At 48.6% G+C, this 19,506-nt stretch overlaps 1 protein-coding gene across 1 annotated transcript in view; it reads right to left on the minus strand.

Moving 5' to 3' along the window:
- Positions 1-764: 764 nt before the first annotated feature.
- Positions 765-19,506, minus strand: part of klf7b (Kruppel like factor 7b) — a 160,744-nt gene continuing 142,002 nt past the window's right edge. The window contains exons 3-4 of the mRNA XM_014165432.3: positions 12,770-12,893; positions 765-5,004 (exon numbers count right to left, since the gene is read on the minus strand). Coding sequence (XP_014020907.2) covers positions 4,953-5,004; positions 12,770-12,893 — 176 coding nt within the window. The 3' untranslated portion in view covers positions 765-4,952. The remainder of the gene's footprint in view (positions 5,005-12,769; positions 12,894-19,506) is intronic.

Raw genomic sequence — 19,506 nt, forward strand, 5'->3', positions numbered from 1 at the left:
TGGGAATCTAGAAGAACAGGAACATTAAAAGATTGTGTGAGATGTATGTATGTGTTTAAATGCTGAAGCACTGTTGCCCAGTAGTGAACAAAACCCCCCTTAAGTTTCACCTATATAGGTTGTTGTTGTTGTTACCCTTTGTGAAGTCACTGAGTGGGAGAACTATTACTAGATGTATCTACAAAGCTGCCAGAAGCCTCACCAAAGTGACAACCCTACCTCATGGGGACCGAACGTGTAAGGCTTCAAGTTTGGAGAACGCTTAAGGTAGGTAGGTGTATGACCTCATCGTTCTCGGGATGGTTTTCCAAACGTTTAACCTAACATAGACTTGATGTTCCACCTCAGACATGACAGTTTGAAATATTAGACTCCACTGTACTATTTTGCACTGTACTAAGAAGCTATGGGAAACTAAGTCTACATTAGAATTGGTAGGGTGCTAGTTAAGTCGCCCTTGAATTGGGCACTGTAAAGAGACTACACAAGCATATTTTACAACCATGAACGGACAATGAGTTCGGCCACATGAACATCAGACAAGATTGCAATGCGGGAAGAAGTTGGGTCAGGGTTGGGGAGGGGGGACAATAATGGTGGAATTGTAGTGGACAGTAAAACAATTGAATTCTCTCTCTCTCTCTCTCTCTCTCTCTATTTTCATTCACAGCAATTTACTAAAATCTTTGGGTGGAAGCGTATAGGTGTGTATTCAGCGTTCCTGCAGTTGATTGTGCATGGATCACTGCTGTGTGGTTGTAGAGAGAGAGAGAGAGAGAGAGAGAGAGAGAGAGAGAGAGAGAGAGACAGAGAGAGAGAGAGAGAGAGAGAGAGAGAGAGAGAGAGAGAGAGACAGAGAAAGAGAGAGAGAGACAGAGAGAGACGGAGAGAGATATTAGAATGGTACCTGTAGAGAGCAGGAGCAGGGCGGTGGAGGGGGATCTGTTGTAAATGGCTATAAGGACCTGTAGGATTCATCAAAATCTCATTTCAAATCGCTAATCCATGAGATAAAAAGCGGGACTAATTTCATTATCATTTGGTTAATCCTGGGGGTAAACAATTTTTCTCTTTGTCCAAAAAATATCTCTTCAATTTCAATAACTTTCTGGCTTTACGATAAGCTGCTGCTAATGTACTCTTGTTTTCTCTGTGGCAGATTGCCCACTGGGTTCGTAACAGTACTGTGGACCGTTGAAATGAAACCATTTTGGCTCGTGGTCCCTTATGTTTTTTCCCCCTAGACCTCTGTTTCCCTGTTACCAAATGCCTTTCTCATTAGTGGAGTGCGACTGGAGAGACTAGAGGAGCCTCCACAGAGCAGCCTGCAGCGCTAATGCTAATCAGAGCTGTGGGATACTAGCGCCCAGGAAACTACATAGGAGCATCTCCATGGCAGCAAGCACTGTTTTAACAGGCGAGGGAAAGGGGAAGGGGGCTAGCTAGCTACTTCTGGTGGGAATGTCACAGGACAGAAATAGAATAGGACTTTTCGTTTGAAGTGGGGTTTGAGATCTGTCAGTGTGTACACAAGGGGACTAAAGTTGGGCTAATTTGGATATATTTAAACTGTGTGCTGTTATCTTTTTAGCATGTAGGCCTGTTACGTGCTAAATGACCATGATTGCTGTATCCATTTCCTGTTTACTGTATCCAGGCTTTGCTGCAGTGGGAGCTGTAGAAAAGTCTCCAACCAGAAGTGAACGTCTGCTAGAACATAAGAGTGTTTTAAAAGTTTTCATTTGCTTGAACCTATTGGAGGGGCCATTGAAGTGTATGACGTATGGTTTGAGTTTTACTGGTTGTTTTTTCCATCATTCTGCTCTGTGATCCCAAATTAAAGTGATTTGAGTGGTTTGAAGAGAAAATAAAACGTCAGAAACAAAAACAAAACAAAACAATATTGTCAGCCATTGCTAGATAGATTGAAAGCTCTGTTAGAATGAACGGATCAACCAACACACAGTACAATCCCAGTCTCCAACACTGTTAGTTTGGCCACCAGTCTACTAGTAGTATTTTTCCTCACAACGCAAATTAAATTCACTATGTTTCCAACGGATGTGCCGTGCTATAGCTCGCATTGGGACACACACAGACATACCATCGCCAATCCTGCACAAAGTGCCACAAACAAACCCTACATGATTGTACATAGAAGTGGGGAGGTCGTTCAAAACCCGCCCCCCTGCATTTCTTACATTTTGGCATGACCTTGCATCATCCACCATGGCAACAAAAATAATAATTGTAGTGTTAAAACAACAACAAAACAACAAGGAAGAAGTTCCAACTAAAAAGTGGAATCAAAACACAAAGATCATCTCAATCTCTTGTTTTACATCGTCTTGTTGTCGAGAGACTTGTCTTGTTTTACATCGTCTTGTTGTCGAGAGACTTGTCTTGTTTTACATCGTCTTGTTGTCGAGAGACTTGTCTTGTTTTACATCGTCTTGTTGTCGAGAGACTTGTCTTGTTTTACATCGTCTTGTTGTCGAGAGACTTGTCTTGTTTTACATCGTCTTGTTGTCGAGAGACTTGTCTTGTTTTGTGTTTGTAGAGAAAGCTGCCGCGGTGGAGCTAAGAGGCCTAGTATGGAGACGGTCGGCTTCCCAGATGCCGCTGTGTTCTGTGCCAGACCCTGCCCGTGGCTCGAGGGCAGTTCCGCGCTGGAGGTTTTTGGTATCGATTGTTCTGAGCTCCACCGGCCCCCCTGAGGGCAGTTCTGGGACCATCTAGGAGAGTCTGGCAAGGCTGAAACACACACATTACTATAGAGACAGTAATGGCATCTATTCTGATACAGCAGCCATTAAAACTGATGTGAGGAGGCCAGGGTTTATGTAAGAGGGGAAGTTCGTGGGTACAGTAATCGTGACAGTATTAGTGACAGTGGTATTGGTATTAATGCCCTGATTGCAAGGCTATGTAAGACTTCATAGACCTGGGGCAGAGGAATCTGGTCCCATGCTGTTGAAGCTGATTGTTAACATACAGAGACTGAGATTGTTTGAACATGAGAATGAGCTCGTTTTCTCACTTCAAAGCCGTTACCTCCAGCGGAATCAGATCTTCATCTACAAAACAACAATTGCTAAAAAATCCTACTGTGAAAAATTTGGAGCAGAACAAATGATTCCGGGAAGCGATCCGAGTGTGAGAAGCTGCCATGCAGTGCTTTGCTTTCCAGCTCTGTTCATTAACTCAATCATATATTTTCCTTATCTCAAAGTGGAGCCATGAGCAAAGAAGCTGTTCTGTGTGTTGGTGTGTGTCTACGTGCCTGTACGGTGTGAGAGAGACGGAATAGTTTTTTTTGTGTAGTATTTTTTTTAGTATTTTTATGCAGTCTTTTTTATTTGTATAATTTTTTCATTTTTTTTTGTTGTACTGTATGAAAAAAAGCACAGATAACATTGAAAAAGTCAGTGCAGACAATGGATACGAAACAGGCAAGTCCCTCTGGGATGATGAGGCCAAGTTGTCCTTTCTAATACCCAGATTCATGTCCAGTAGCCTATCAGGTCCCTAGTCTCCCAAATAGGGGATGTGGTCACAGCAGACCAGCCTCCCAGGCCCCTCCATACTGGAGGAGATAGGGGTTTCCATGGTGGAGTTCCACAATCCACACAAACAAAGCAAACATTTTCCAGTTTTCTGTTCTGTTCTGGTCCTGGCTTGGTGATGAAGCCTCGAAGGTCCCGCCAAGGTTTGTTTTCAGCTGGATCACATCGGAGAAAAACACAGAGTGGATAACAGACGGCCTTTCCTTTCATATCAGGCCAACAATACAAATCCTTTTTCTTTCAGCGTTCATGTGATTTCTTTTTTGTTTTTCCATCTTCTTAGCTATCAGTGCCAGATAGCGGCTACTGAGTTTAGCCTGTGCATTCGGGTTGGGGTAAGTTCATTCGTTGTTCCTCCCTTGAATGTGCACATCGTTCTTCGTTTGTACATAAACTGTTTTAGTTTTTTTCCTTCAGTGAATTTTTAAGACATTTCAGCTGAGAGAAAACAGACCTTTATTCTTAATCATAATAATTAATTGTCTTTAAAAAACAAAGGCAAGAAAGTGTCGCTGCGCATTTGTTAGATGTTGCCTGTGAGGTGGCAGGAGTGAAGGTGAGAGAGGAGAGCAGAGCGCCTCCTACAGGAGAGCCTAGGAAGTCCGCATCACGGTCACAGAGCTCACTCTCTTAAGTGTCAGACCCTCCTCCCACAGACGGGGGCGCCACTGACGGATTGGCCACTAGTTCCATTGGTCTCTCTCTTCTCGCTATTCTGGCATTGTTGTTATTTCACACGGCTTGGTGAGGGTAGAGACACCCCTAAAACATTGTGATGGGATTGGGAAACAGCACACCAGAATAAAATGGCCAATAGTTGTTGATGGTTTGGGATGCCCATCGTTGCTTCTGCAAGTCACTGACGATTGGCGTGTCAAAATGTAGCAGTTTATTCTGGGTGAACCATCTCCTTTCCCAAGTTGCTCTATAGTTTAAATGTACATAAAATAAACAGTAGAGTGTAAATGGGTTGTAACTGGATCAGCGTATTGGTTTGGCAGTGTCTGAGTTACCAGGCGTGGATCAGACCAAGGCATGGCTAATCAGAGGGTGCAATAAAGGAGAGTTGTAGACTGTTGAGTAGAGATGTGTGAATCACGGAAGTGTGAATAAAAAAAAAAACAAGCTCCTCCTCCTCCTTCTCTTTCCCTCCATCACTCCATCTGTCCTCGCCAACCATCCGTCCATCCCGGGTCGTGGCATACATCCGTCCAGCGTGTCATCCCCTATACTATGCTTCTAGTGTCAGGTCTCAGGTGGCAGGGACAGCCTCGGGATGATGAGAGCTGGAGCTGGTGTGTGGTTCGTCTTCCCTCCTGCCTACTTCTTCTTCTCTCCTATCTCCCTTCTCTCGCTCTTCTTCCTCGCTTTCCTCCTCCCTCTCTCTTAGATGTGCCTCTTCATGTGCAACGCCAAGTGATCTGACCTGGAGAAACACCTGGAGAGAAGTGAAATAAAGAGAGAAGAGGTTGTTAGTGGGGGAAGTCAAACTCTATGTTACTCAATAACAGTAGGTAAACATGGTTACGCATTCAGGGAGGTAATCGAGAGGCTGAAAGTTTCATTTCTGCATGACTGATCTGTGCCTTTAGTAAGATGGATACTCAGATTCTAAACTGTACATCCAGATGTTAGCTGGATAACTGTTGAGGTTTAAATGGACATTCAGATAATCTGGGTAGAAATCAGTGATAAGTGACATATTCAACAGACACTGCTCTCCTGCTGCTGGTACATTTACATTGGACATGTTAGTCATTTAGCAGACGCTCTTATCCAGAGCGACTTACAGTAGTGAGTGAATACATTTTCATACTTTTTTCGAAACTGGTCTCCCGTGGGAATCGAATCCATAACTCTGGCGTTGCAAGCGCTACGCTCTACCAACTGAGCCACACAAAATGACAAACACTGACAAAGATGCAAATGAAACAGAAAGAAATGTGTTTAATAATCTGTGTTCAGCGAGCCTAAATCAGCAGCTGGTGTGGGTGAGAAAACAAAGAGCTGTGTAACACGTGTACAGATGGGAGTGAAGACTTTCAAGGACAAAAAACATTTGCCTCTTAATAATAAATTACATCTTGCTTAATTTTTATCACCTAAGTGTTAGTCAAAACGAGGACATGCCAGTTCAGCAACAGGATTGCTCGTTCTCTGTTTGTTAAAGAGCATGTGTGGTAATTCTCCACAACGCAGCCACAAATCAAGGTCCCCGGTTCTGCGATGTATACCACAGCTAGAGGTGAAATACTATCGCAGAAACCCCTTATTAGTTAGAGTCATGACATGTGAACAGGCGTGGGGGGACGGCCCATAGGCCTGTTTCGGTACTAATCGATTAAGCTCACTGGATACTGCTACTGGGGAGGGTGATAAATAACAGCAAACAGGGAGAATATACGCCACATGTCTTTTACTTTTACAGGGCTGTAAGGGTGGATTATCCTATTACACTCATGCAAAGCAATAAAATGAATCACAACTGAAATGAATAAAGCAAGCTAGAAAACAAAATGTGGGAGAGAGAAATGAGGAATTAAAAATTCAATTTGCCGATGGCTGTATCCATTATTAATTTGTCCAAAGACAGCTCTGCAATTTAAATCCAGAAGAGGTTTCTCTCTATCCAGACAGCTATGATGGGCTATTTCTCCAGCTAGCCGTGGTGTGTACAGGTGGTGGGAGAACGCTGAACAGTTATGAAAGAGAATGCAGTCTCGCTCTCTCTCTCGCTGTCTCTCTCTCGCAGTCTCACTCTCGCAGTCTCACTCTCACAGTCTCTCTCTCAGTCTCTCTCTCTCGCAGTCTCTCTCTCTCTCTCTCTCTCGCAGTCTCTCGCAGTCTCTCTCTCTCTCGCAGTCTCTCTCTCTCTCTCGCAGTCTCTCGCAGTCTCTCTCTCGCAGTCTCTCGCAGTCTCTCTCTCTCTCGCAGTCTCTCTCTCTCTCTCTCTCTCTCGCAGTCTCTCTCTCTCTCGCAGTCTCTCTCTCGTAGTCTCTCTCTCTCGCAGTCTCTCTCTCTCTCTCTCTCTCGCAGTCTCTCTCTCTCTCGCAGTCTTTCTCTCTCTCTCGCAGTCTCGCAGTCTTTCTCTCTTTCTCTCTCTTTCTCTCTCTCTCTCTCTCTCGCAGTCTCGCAGTCTTTCTCTCTCTCTCTTTCTCTCGCAGTCTCGCAGTCTCTCTCGCATCTCTCGCAATTCATTCAATTCAATGGGCTTTATTGGCATGGGAAACATATGTTAACATTGCCAAAGCAAGTGAGGTAGATAATATACAAAAGTGAAATAAACAATAAAAATGAACAGTAAACATTCCACTCACAGAAGTTCCAAAATAATAAAGACATTACAAATGTCATATTATGTATATATACAGTGTTGTAACGATGTACAAATGGTTAAAGTGCAAAAGGGAAAATAAATAAGCATAAATATGGGTTGTATTTACAATGGTGTTTGTTCTTCACTGGTTGCCCTTTTCTTGTGGCAACAGGTCATAAATATTGCTGCTGTGATGGCACACTGTGGTATTTCACCCAGTAGATGGGAGTTTATCAAAATCGGGTTTGTTTTTTAATTCTTTGTGGATCTGTGTAATCTGAGGGAAATATGTGTCTCTAATATGGTCATACATTGGGCAGGAGGTTAGGAAGTGCAGCTCAGTTTCCACCTCATTTTCTGGGCAGTGTGCACATAGCCTGTCTTCTCTTGAGAGCCAGGTCTGCCTACGGCGGCCTTTCTCAATAGCAAGGCTATGCTCACTGAGTCTGTACATAGTCAAAGCTTTCCTTAAGTTTGGGTCAGTCACAGTGGTCAGGTATTCTGCCACTGTGTACTCTCTGTTTAGGGCCAAATAGCATTCTAGTTTGCTCTGTTTTTTTGTTAATTCTTTCCAATGTATCAAGTAATTATCTTTTTGTTTCTCATGATTTGGTTGGGTGTAATTGTGTTGCTGTCCTGGGGCTCTGTGGGGTGTGTTTGTGTTTGTGAACAGAGCCCCAGCACCAGCTTGCTTAGGGGACTCTTCTCCAGGTTCATCTCTCTGTAGGTGATGGCTTTGTTATGGAAGGTTTGGGAATCACTTCCTTTTAGGTGGTTGTAGAATTTAACGGCTCGTTTCTGGATTTTGATAATTAGCGGGTATCACCATAATTCTGCTCTGCATGCATTATTTGGTGTTTTACGTTGTACACGGAGGATATTTTGCAGAATTCTGCGTGCAGAGTCTCAATTTGGTGTTTGTCCCATTTTGTGAATTCTTGGTTGGTGAGTGGACCCCAGACCTCACAACCATAAAGGGCAATGGGTTCTATAACTGATTCAAGTATTTTTAGCCAGTCTCGCAGTCTCTCTCTCTTGCAGTCTCTCTCTCTTGCAGTCTCTCTGTCTCGCAGTCTCTCTCTCTCAGTCTCTCTCTCTCTGTCTCTCTCTCTGTCTCTTTCTCTCGCAGTCTCTCTCTCAGTCTCTCTCTCTCTCAGTCTCTCTCTCTCAGTCTCTCTCTCTCGCAGTCTCTCTCTCTCGCAGTCTCTTTCTCTCGCAGTCTCTTTCTCTCTCAGTCTCTCTCTCTCTCAGTCTCTCTCTCTCTCTCGCAGTCTCTCTCTCTCGCAGTCTCTCTCTCGCAGTCTCTCTCTCTCGCAGTCTCTCTCTCTCTCAGTCTCTCTCTCAGCGCAGGTTGCTATGCAAGACTTCAAGACTTTTCTCTTTAATTTAATGTATTCTCTTTCTCTCCCTTTCTCTCTCTCTCCTTCCGTCACACCTTCCTTTTGAACTGACCATGTTGTACTTGTCTGGTGTGACTGCTAGAGGGCCAGTGGGGGCTGAGTAAGGTCCGCTGGCTGGACAGATGGCCCTCCAAGTCACTGTCAGAGACTGCCACACCAGCTGGTACGCCCCCCGTCCCGTCCCCCCTGCACCCCTCTACCTCGCCCTGCAGGAGGTCCCAGCTTGATTAGGCAGAATTAATGACGTTCCTGTGTGTGTATCGGAAAGGATGACAGAGGGGCTCAGAGCTCAACACACTGGCTGTGTTTACTGTTCAACTTTCTCCCATTCTGATGGTAATGTGAGTTCCTCCTGGCCCATCCAGCTAGGCGTTCCCTAAGGTGCCTGAACAGGCTGCCTCACAGAGGGGAGATCAACGCGCCTGTTTGATGGTTGCCGCGTCACTCACAAGACGCTTCAAAGGCCCAGCAGAAGACAGGGTTGAGTTAACCTATGTTCCAGCCTGCATCCCAAATGGCACCCTATTCCCTTTATAGTGCACATCTTTTGACCAGGGCTCTGGTCAAAAGTAGTGCACTATCTAGGGGATAGGATGCCATTTGGGATGCAGATCCAGTCTACTGTTTGTTTAGCTAGGAGCTTCAGCTCAGACAGCTGACTGACAGACGAGAGGGACAGATGCTTAATGCATTACCATCCATATTTATCTATTCCGTGTATCATTACCATTCATTTAGGAGTGGCCACAATCTGTTTCAGAGGACAACATCAACAAGACAATCATTTGAATGTGCTTTTAAGATGAGAGCTTCATCAATCACAAAGGCTTCACAGTCATTATGGGATATTGTGTGTAGATTGACAAGGCAAAAATGCAATTTAATCAATTTTAGAATAAGGCTGTAACATAAAAGAAATATGGAAAAAGTCAAGTGGTCTGAATACTTTCACGTATAGTGCATTAATTCAGGGCCCATAGGGCTCTGGTCAAAAGTAGTGCACTATATAGAGAATAGGGTCACATTGGGCCATGGTCAAAAGTAGTGGACTATTTTGGGAATAGGGTGCCATTTGGGATGCTCCCTCTGTCATCTTATTCACACTCAGTGTTTTGGCAGCCATTTTACAGCCGTTTCCCAGTGTGAGTGAAATACTACTAAGACATAATCAGCAGATGAGTTATAGGTAGTGATCCAGCCAGCTCCACTCTGGGTGTTCTTTATCACACACCTACTGCAATGCTGTGCCTCACATTTCCTTCCTTCCTTTCATTTATCTTCTATTTGTCTCTGTGACAGAAAGATGTGCATGGGAGTATTTGCGAGTGTGTATATAGCAGGGATCATCGACTACATTCAGCCACAGGACTATTTTTATCTTGAGCGGATTGTCAGGGGACCGGAACAAAATTACAAATGTTTTTTTTAACCAGGTAAGTTGAACACATTCTCATTTACAGCAGCGACCTGGGGAATAGTTACGGGGAGATGAATGAGCCAATTGGTATCTGGGGATGATTAGGTGGCCATGATGGTATGAGAGGTAGATTGGGAATTTATCCAGGACACTGGGGTTAACACCCCTACTCTTACAATAAGTGCCATGGGATCTTTATTGACCACAGTGAGTCAGAACACCTGTTTAATGTCCCATCTGAAAGACAGCACTCTACACAGGGCAATGTCCCCAATCACTGCCCTGGGGGATTGGGATTCTTTTTTTAAATGTTATTTTTTAGACCAGAGGAAAGAGTGCCTCCTACTGGCCCTCCAACATCACTTCCAGCAGCATCTGGTCTCCCATCCAGGACCAACCAGGACCAACCCTGCTTGGCTTCAGAGGCAAGCCAGCAGTGGGATGCAGGGTGGTATGCTGACAGCTTCCTACTATTATCACCTGAAAGTTTAGCAATCACAGCCTAATGTACCCTCTCTGTCAGACACACCCACACACCCAAACAGATATAGAATATTTGACTAAAAAAACGATCATTTCAAACCTTGCTAACATTTGTATGCGATCACATACTGTATACAGTATCTCTCTATGCCTGGGGACAGATTTCCAAAATTCATTTGTATGCGATCACATACTGTATACAGTATCTCTCTATGCCTGGGGACAGATTTTCAAAATCCAAATTTGATGTCCAAATTTGGGGGGCCAAATAACATCATTTGTGGGCCAAATTAGTCCGGTTGGCCATCAGTTGGGTAACCCTGGTATATAGTATGTGTGTGTCAGCAGAACATGCAGTGATCAGGAGGGGGTTAGGTTAAAACCTAAACTAGAGGGACTGGGAGGGTCCAATTAGAGTCACCTAGGACACACGTTAGAGAGAGAGAGAGAAAGAGAGAGAGAGAAAGAGAGAGTAAGAGAGAGAGAGAGAAAGAGAGAGAGAGAGAGAGAGAGAGAGAAAGAGCGAGAAAGAGAGAGAGTCTGAGTGTCTGAACTAGTTGGCTGGCTGGCTGAGCTCACATCCAAGTCCTGGAGGCTGTGTGTGTATCTAAAGCTGGCCTGGCATCTGGACTTCCCGTAACTGTAGTAGGCTTACTACAAATAGCCCCATTGTTAGCCAACAGCCAACATATATGCTGGTAATGAGTGTGTGAACATGGATGTGATTATGCACTCTCCTGAGTTGGGGGCTTGAGTGGGGCTATGGTGTATTATATACAGTGGCTAAGGCTGGTCTAGGATAATGTGTGTGTGTGTGTGTGTGTGTGTGTGTGTGTGTGTGTGTGTGTGTGTGTGTGTGTGTGTGTGTGTGTGTGTGTGTGTGTGTGTGTGTGTGTGTGTGTGTGTGTGTGTGTGTGTGTGTGTGTGTGTGTGTGTGTGTGTGTGTGTGTGTGTGTGTGTGTGTGTGTGGAGGGAGGGAGATGGTGGATTTTGGAAAGCGGTCCCCTTCTGGAGGGGGACAGAGAGGGAGCTGGGTAATTGTGGTTCCACCTGGAGCGATCAGCTTGCGCCTTGGCCCCAGTGTGTAAGTGTTGCCTGTGTGTAAAGACAGGGTCTGCCTCCCAAATGTTACCCTCTCCTGGTATTCCCTATAGGCTCTGGTCAAAAGTAGTGCACTATTGTAGGGAATAGGGTGCCTTTTGGGACACGTACAGGTTGACTGCCTCCTGCTATTATCACCTGACAGCTTATCAATCACAGACCCACACTAATGCAAATGTGCCCTCTCTGTCAGACACACACACACACACACACACACACACACACACACACACACACACACACACACACACACACACACACACACACACACACACACACACACACACTCCTTTGTGTATCCAGCAGGACAGAGGGGTCTGATGAGTGTCACTGTGTCTGTTGTTCGAAAATGGATGATCTTCTGTGTATGAGTGTGTGAACGGGTGTGTGTACGAGTGTGTGAACGGGTGTGTGTACGAGTGTGTGTACGAGTGTGTGTACGAGTGTGTGTACGGGTGTGTGAACGGGTGTGTGAACGGGTGTGTGTACGAGTGTGTGTACGAGTGTGTGTATGAACGGGTGTGTGAATGAGTGTGTGAACGGTGTGTATATGACTGTGTGTATGAGTTTGAACGGTGTGTGAATGAGTTTGAACGGTGTGTGAATGAGTTTGAACGGTGTGTGAATGGGTGTGTGAATGGGTGTGTGAACGGGTGTGTGTATGAGTGTGTGAACGGTGTGTGTATGAACGGGTGTGTGTATGAGTTTGAACGGTGTGTGAATGGGTGTGTGAATGGGTGTGTGAATGGGTGTGTGTATGAGTGTGTGAACGGTGTGTGTATGAACGGGTGTGTGTATGAGTGTGTGTATGAGTGTGTGAGGAGAGAGTGTCTGCTTGCCCAATCTGGTTCGTGTTTGGTCGCTCTCTCTTTCTCCTTAGTTCCTTGTTTCTTCTGTTATATAACCATCTCACTTTTTTCCACTTGTGCTTTTACTGATAGTGTCAGCATGCAGCCCTGCCAGTACCATCAGCAGGGGAAGCAGGGTAGAGCAGCGTGTGAGAACGGCCTATTCACAGGGTAACATAGGACTGGCCTGTGACTGAGTTATTCAGCAGACTGGAGCAGATCCTGTGTTAACTGCCAGGGACGCGAGGAGAGCCAGTCTGTAGAGTGCTGCTATGCACATGATGAGGACAGAGAGGGAAACGGAGACAGAGAGGGAAACGGAGACAGAGAGGAAGAGCATTGCTACTGGGACTGGGGCTGTCTGAGGGGACATTACAGCGATGACTTGCATTTACGTAGCAAATATTTTTCTACAGCTCAAAGCGCTTTACATTATATACGGCTAACTCCCCCTTCCACCATCAATGTACACGTGGTTACTGTAGTGCACAGTGTATTGATGTACTTGTGTTTGTTTGAGATAGATCATTTCTCTGTCACATGCAGATCATGTCCTATCTGCTGTCACTTCTATACCATTTGGTCGGTGACATGCAAAGTGTGTGTGTGCAGTTGATGTTGGCGTGTGTGGTACATACCTGTCACAGTGGTTACACTTGAATGGTTTGGCCCCTGTGTGTTTGCGATAGTGCCTTGTCAACTCATCGCTCCGGGCGAAACGCCACTCACAGCCCTCCCAGGAGCACTTGTACGGTTTCTCACCTGACAAGACAGACAGAGAAAAGAAAACGTTAAACAGCTGTGACCTGAATACAACAGTTATTTTCTGTTTTAAGGTGGGAATAGTGAGATGTAAACTGCTACAACATCACCAAGCAGCCACAGATGAGCTCCTCCCAGCTAGTTAATGTACCTGTGTTACCGTAGTTACAAAGCCCAGGATAACACACCCAGGCTTATTTACCACAGGGTTTTACCAATCATGTCAATTAGCCAGCCTGAAACTCAGAGAGTTCTCTAAATGAAGTCTTTCAGCAAACCTATATTAATTCATCGTCCTAAAACTAAAATCACCGTGAAAAACAAAACCTTTTTTTCTTCTTTCCTCTGCCCCCGTCATCCTCCTCTCCTCTCTGCTCCCTGACCCCCTGCGGAGAGATCTGAAATTCTAATGAATTTCTCCCCAGTTAAACAGATGGGAGAGGGAGATATCTATTGTTCACATGTTGTATTTTTATCTCCCTGGTAAAAAAAAATTCCCTTTTGGGATGTGAAAGGCGGGTGCAGCAGGGTGCGGAGGGGGGGGATCCGGACCCTGAGGTACCCCTCCTGGGGACCAGGCTGGCTGTGTTCGAATGGGCCTGGGCCTGGACCTGGTGGGTGGGGGGTGGGAGGGGGCTAAATTCGGGGAAGGTTTTGGGGTGGCACCTGCCCTGGTGCTGTCGAGCACTGCTGCCGCGGTTGATTCAGATCCGGGGGTGGTAACGATAATTGGGATCTTAATGACGCTTAATGGGAAGTAATACCGTACTTCCAGTCAGCCAGCTGCCACCGTCTCCCCTGATCACCATGTCTACCAATCTTCCTAACTAGACTAAAGTGCCATAAAGTGAAATCTAAGCGGCTCAATCGGGAGAGCAGTGGTATGTCCAAATCACAGGCGACAGTGGGAGACAGAGGAAGTAGAGGGTGAGGAGAGAGGAGTGTCCCTATGGGAGACAGAGGAAGTAGAGGGTGAGGAGAGAGGAGAGTCCCTATGGAGACAGAGGAAGTAGAGGGTGAGGAGAGAGGAGGGTCCCTATGGGAGACAGAGGAAGTAGAGGGTGAGGAGAGAGGAGGGTCCCTATGGGAGACAGAGGAAGTAGAGGGTGAGGAGAGAGGAGGGTCCCTATGGGAGACAGAGGAAGTAGAGGGTGAGGAGAGGAGGGTCCCTATGGAGACAGAGGAAGTAGAGGGTGAGGAGAGGAGGGTCCCTATGGAGACAGAGGAAGTAGAGGGTGAGGAGAGGAGGGTCCCTATGGAGACAGAGGAAGTAGAGGGTGAGGAGAGGGGAGGGTCCCTATGGAGACAGAGGAAGAGGGTGAGGAGAGAGGAGGGTCCCTATGGGAGACAGAGGAAGTAGAGGGTGAGGAGAGGGGAGGGTCCCTATGGAGACAGAGGAAGTAGAGGGTGAGGAGAGAGGAGGGTCCCTATGGGAAACAGAGGAAGTAGAGGGTGAGGAGAGAGGAGAGTCCCTATGGAGACAGAGGAAGTAGAGGGTGAGGAGAGAGGAGAGTCCCTATGGAGACAGAGGAAGTAGAGGGTGAGGAGAGAGGAGAGTCCCTATGGAGACAGAGGAAGTAGAGGGTGAGGAGAGAGGATAGTCCCTATGGGAGACAGAGGAAGTAGAGGGTGAGGAGAGGAGGGTCCCTATGGAGACAGAGGAAGTAGAGGGTGAGGAGAGAGGAGGGTCCCTATGGGAGACAGAGGAAGTAGAGGGTGAGGAGAGAGGAGGGTCCCTATGGAGACAGAGGAAGTAGAGGGTGAGGAGAGAGGAGAGTCCCTATGGGAGACAGAGGAAGTAGAGGGTGAGGAGAGGGGAGGGTCCCTATGGAGACAGAGGAAGTAGAGGGTGAGGAGAGAGGAGAGTCCCTATGGAGACAGAGGAAGTAGAGGGTGAGGAGAGAGGAGGGTCCCTATGGAGACAGAGGAAGTAGAGGGTGAGGAGAGAGGAGGGTCCCTATGGGAGACAGAGGAAGTAGAGGGTGAGGAGAGGGGAGGGTCCCTATGGAGACAGAGGAAGTAAAGGGTGACGAGAGAGGATAGTCCCTATGGGAGACAGAGGATGTAGAGGGTGAGGAGAGGAGGGTCCCTATGGGAAACAGAGGAAGTAGAGGGTGAGGAGAGAGGAGAGTCCCTATGGAGACAGAGGAAGTAGAGGGTGAGGAGAGAGGATAGTCCCTATGGGAGACAGAGGAAGTAGAGGGTGAGGAGAGGAGGGTCCCTATGGAGACAGAGGAAGAGGGTGAGGAGAGAGGAGGGTCCCTATGGGAGACAGAGGAAGTAGAGGGTGAGGAGAGGGGAGGGTCCCTATGGATACAGAGGAAGTAGAGGGTGAGGAGAGAGGAGGGTCCCTATGGGAGACAGAGGAAGTAGCGGGTGAGGAGAGAGGAGGGTCCCTATGGGAGACAGAGGAAGTAGAGGGTGAGGAGAGAGGAGAGTCCCTATGGAGACAGAGGAAGTAGAGGGTGAGGAGAGAGGAGGGTCCCTATGGGAGACAGAGGAAGTAGAGGGTGAGGAGAGAGGAGGGTCCCTATCGGAGACAGAGGAAGTACAGGGTGAGGAGAGGAGGGTCCCTATGGGAGACAGAGGAAGAGGGTGAGGAGAGAGGAGGGTCCCTATGGGAGACAGAGGAAGTAGAGGGTGAGGAGAGGGGAGGGTCCCTATGGAGACAGAGGAAGTAGAGGGTGAGGAGAGAGGAGGGTCCCTATGGGAGACAGAGGAAGTAGCGGGTGAGGAGAGAGGAGTGTCCCTATGGGAGACAGAGGAAGTAGAGGGTGAGGAGAGAGGAGAGTCCCTATGGAGACAGAGGAAGTAGAGGGTGAGGAGAGAGGAGGGTCCCTATGGGAGACAGAGGAAGTAGAGGGTGAGGAGAGAGGAGGGTCCCTATGGGAGACAGAGGAAGTAGAGGGTGAGGAGAGGGGAGGGTCCCTATGGAGACAGAGGAAGTAAAGGGTGAGGAGAGAGGATAGTCCCTATGGGAGACAGAGGAAGTAGAGGGTGAGGAGAGGGGAGGGTCCCTATGGAGACAGAGGAAGTAGAGGGTGAGGAGAGAGGAGGGTCCCTATGGGAGACAGAGGAAGTAGAGGGTGAGGAGAGAGGAGGGTCCCTATGGGAGACAGAGGAAATAGAGGGTGAGGAGAGAGGATAGTCCCTATGGGAGACAGAGGAAGTAGAGGGTGAGGAGAGAGGAGAGTCCCTATGGGAGACAGAGGAAGTAGAGGGTGAGGAGAGGAGGGTCCCTATGGGAGACAGAGGAAGTAGAGGGTGAGGAGAGAGGAGGGTCCCTATGGGAAACAGAGGAAGTAGAGGGTGAGGAGAGAGGAGAGTCCCTATGGAGACAGAGGAAGTAGAGGGTGAGGAGAGAGGAGAGTCCCTATGGAGACAGAGGAAATAGAGGGTGAGGAGAGAGGAGAGTCCCTATGGAGACAGAGGAAGAGGGTGAGGAGAGGAGGGTCCCTATGGGAGACAGAGGAAGTAGAGGGTGAGGAGAGGGGAGGGTCCCTATGGAGACAGAGGAAGTAGAGGGTGAGGAGAGAGGATAGTCCCTATGGGAGACAGAGGAAGTAGAGGGTGAGGAGAGAGGAGGGTCCCTATGGGAGACAGAGGAAGTAGAGGGTGAGGAGAGAGGAGGGTCCCTATGGGAGACAGAGGAAGTAAAGGGTGAGGAGAGAGGATAGTCCCTATGGGAGACAGAGGAAGTAGAGGGTGAGGAGAGGGGAGGGTCCCTATGGAGACAGAGGAAGAGGGTGAGGAGAGAGGAGGGTCCCTATAGGAGACAGAGGAAGTAGAGGGTGAGGAGAGGAGGGTCCCTATGGGAGACAGAGGAAGTAGAGGGTGAGGAGAGGAGGGTCCCTATGGGAGACAGAGGAAGTAGAGGGTGAGGAGAGAGGATAGTCCCTATGGGAGACAGAGGAAGTAGAGGGTGAGGAGAGAGGAGGGTCCCTATGGGAGACAGAGGAAGTAGAGGGTGAGGAGAGAGGATAGTCCCTATGGAGACAGAGGAAGTAGAGGGTGAGGAGAGAGGAGGGTCCCTATGGGAGACAGAGGAAGTAGAGGGTGAGGAGAGAGGAGGGTCCCTATGGGAGACAGAGGAAGTACAGGGTGAGGAGAGGAGGGTCCCTATGGAGACAGAGGAAGAGGGTGAGGAGAGGAGGGTCCCTATGGAGACAGAGGAAGTAGAGGGTGAGGAGAGAGGAGGGTCCCTATGGGAGACAGAGGAAGTAGCGGGTGAGGAGAGAGGAGGGTCCCTATGGGAGACAGAGGAAGTAGAGGGTGAGGAGAGAGGAGAGTCCCTATGGAGACAGAGGAAGTAGAGGGTGAGGAGAGAGGAGGGTCCCTATGGGAGACAGAGGAAGTAGAGGGTGAGGAGAGAGGAGGGTCCCTATGGGAGACAGAGGAAGTAGAGGGTGAGGAGAGAGGAGGGTCCCTATAGGAGACAGAGGAAGTAGAGGATGAGGAGAGGAGGGTCCCTATGGAGACAGAGGAAGTAGAGGGTGAGGAGAGGAGGGTCCCTATGGAGACAGAGGAAGTAGAGGGTGAGGAGAGGGGAGGGTCCCTATGGAGACAGAGGAAGTAGAGGGTGAGGAGAGGGGAGGGTCCCTATGGAGACAGAGGAAGTAAAGGGTGAGGAGAGAGGATAGTCCCTATGGGAGACATAGGAAGTAGAGGGTGAGGAGAGGGGAGGGTCCCTATGGAGACAGAGGAAGAGGGTGAGGAGAGAGGAGGGTCCCTATGGGAGACAGAGGAAGTAGAGGGTGAGGAGAGAGGAGGGTCCCTATGGGAGACAGAGGAAATAGAGGGTGAGGAGAGAGGATAGTCCCTATGGGAGACAGAGGAAGTAGAGGGTGAGGAGAGAGGAGGGTCCCTATGGGAGACAGAGGAAGTAGAGGTTGAGGAGAGAGGAGAGTCCCTATGGGAGACAGAGGAAGTAGAGGGTGAGGAGAGGAGGGTCCCTATGGGAAACAGAGGAAGTAGAGGGTGAGGAGAGAGGAGAGTCCCTATGGAGACAGAGGAAGTAGAGGGTGAGGAGAGAGGATAGTCCCTATGGGAGACAGAGGAAGTAGAGGGTGAGGAGAGGAGGGTCCCTATGGAGACACAGGAAGAGGGTGAGGAGAGAGGAGGGTCCCTATGGGAGACAGAGGAAGTAGAGGGTGAGGAGAGGGGAGGGTCCCTATGGAGACAGAGGAAGTAAAGGGTGAGGAGAGAGGATAGTCCCTATGGGAGACAGAGGAAGTAGAGGGTGAGGAGAGGAGGGTCCCTATGGAGACAGAGGAAGAGGGTGAAGAGAGGATAGTCCCTATGGGAGACAGAGGAAGTAGAGGGTGAGGAGAGGAGGGTCCCTATGGAGACAGAGGAAGAGGGTGAGGAGAGAGGAGGGTCCCTATGGGAGACAGAGGAAGTAGAGGGTGAGGAGAGGGGAGGGTCCCTATGGAGACAGAGGAAGTAAAGGGTGAGGAGAGAGGATAGTCCCTATGGGAGACAGAGGAAGTAGAGGGTGAGGAGAGGAGGGTCCCTATGGAGACAGAGGAAGAGGGTGAGGAGAGGAGGGTCCCTATGGGAGACAGAGGAAGTAGAGGGTGAGGAGAGGGGAGGGTCCCTATGGGAGACAGAGGAAGTAGAGGGTGAGGAGAGAGGAGGGTCCCTATGGAGACAGAGGAAGAGGGTGAGGAGAGGGGAGGGTCCCTATGGAGACAGAGGAAATAGAGGGTGAGGAGAGAGGATAGTCCCTATGGGAGACAGAGGAAGTAGAGGGTGAGGAGAGAGGAGGGTCCCTATAGGAGACAGAGGAAGTAGAGGGTGAGGAGAGGAGGGTCCCTATGGGAGACGGAGGAAGTAGAGGGTGAGGAGAGAGGAGAGTCCCTATGGAGACAGAGGAAGTAGAGGGTGAGGAGAGAGGAGAGTCCCTATGGAGACAGAGGAAGTAGAGGGTGAGGAGAGAGGATAGTCCCTATGGAGACAGAGGAAGTAGAGGGTGAGGAGAGAGGATAGTCCCTATGGGAGACAGAGGAAGTAGAGGGTGAGGAGAGGAGGGTCCCTATGGGAGACAGAGGAAGTAGAGGGTGAGGAGAGGGGAGAGTCCCTATGGAGACAGAGGAAGTAGAGGGTGAGGAGAGAGGAGGGTCCCTATGGGAGACAGAGGAAGTAGAGGGTGAGGAGAGAGGAGGGTCCCTATGGGAGACAGAGGAAGTAGAGGGTGAGGAGAGAGGAGGGTCCCTATGGGAGACAGAGGAAGTACAGGGTGAGGAGAGGAGGGTCCCTATGGAGACAGAGAATGAGGGTGAGGAGAGAGGAGGGTCCCTATGGGAGACAGAGGAAGTAGAGGGTGAGGAGAGGGGAGGGTCCCTATGGAGACAGAGGAAGTAGAGGGTGAGGAGAGAGGAGGGTCCCTATGGGAGACAGAGGAAGTAGAGGGTGAGGAGAGAGGAGGGTCCCTATGGGAGACAGAGGAAGTAGAGGGTGAGGAGAGAGGAGAGTCCCTATGGAGACAGAGGAAGTAGAGGGTGAGGAGAGAGGAGGGTCCCTATGGGAGACAGAGGAAGTAGAGGGTGAGGAGAGAGGAGGGTCCCTATGGGAGACAGAGGAAGTAGAGGGTGAGGAGAGAGGAGGGTCCCTA

Source organism: Salmo salar, chromosome 21 (assembly GCF_965601325.2).
Source record: "Salmo salar chromosome 21, fSalSal1, whole genome shotgun sequence".
In the NCBI taxonomy this organism is placed as follows: Eukaryota; Metazoa; Chordata; class Actinopteri; order Salmoniformes; family Salmonidae; genus Salmo; species Salmo salar.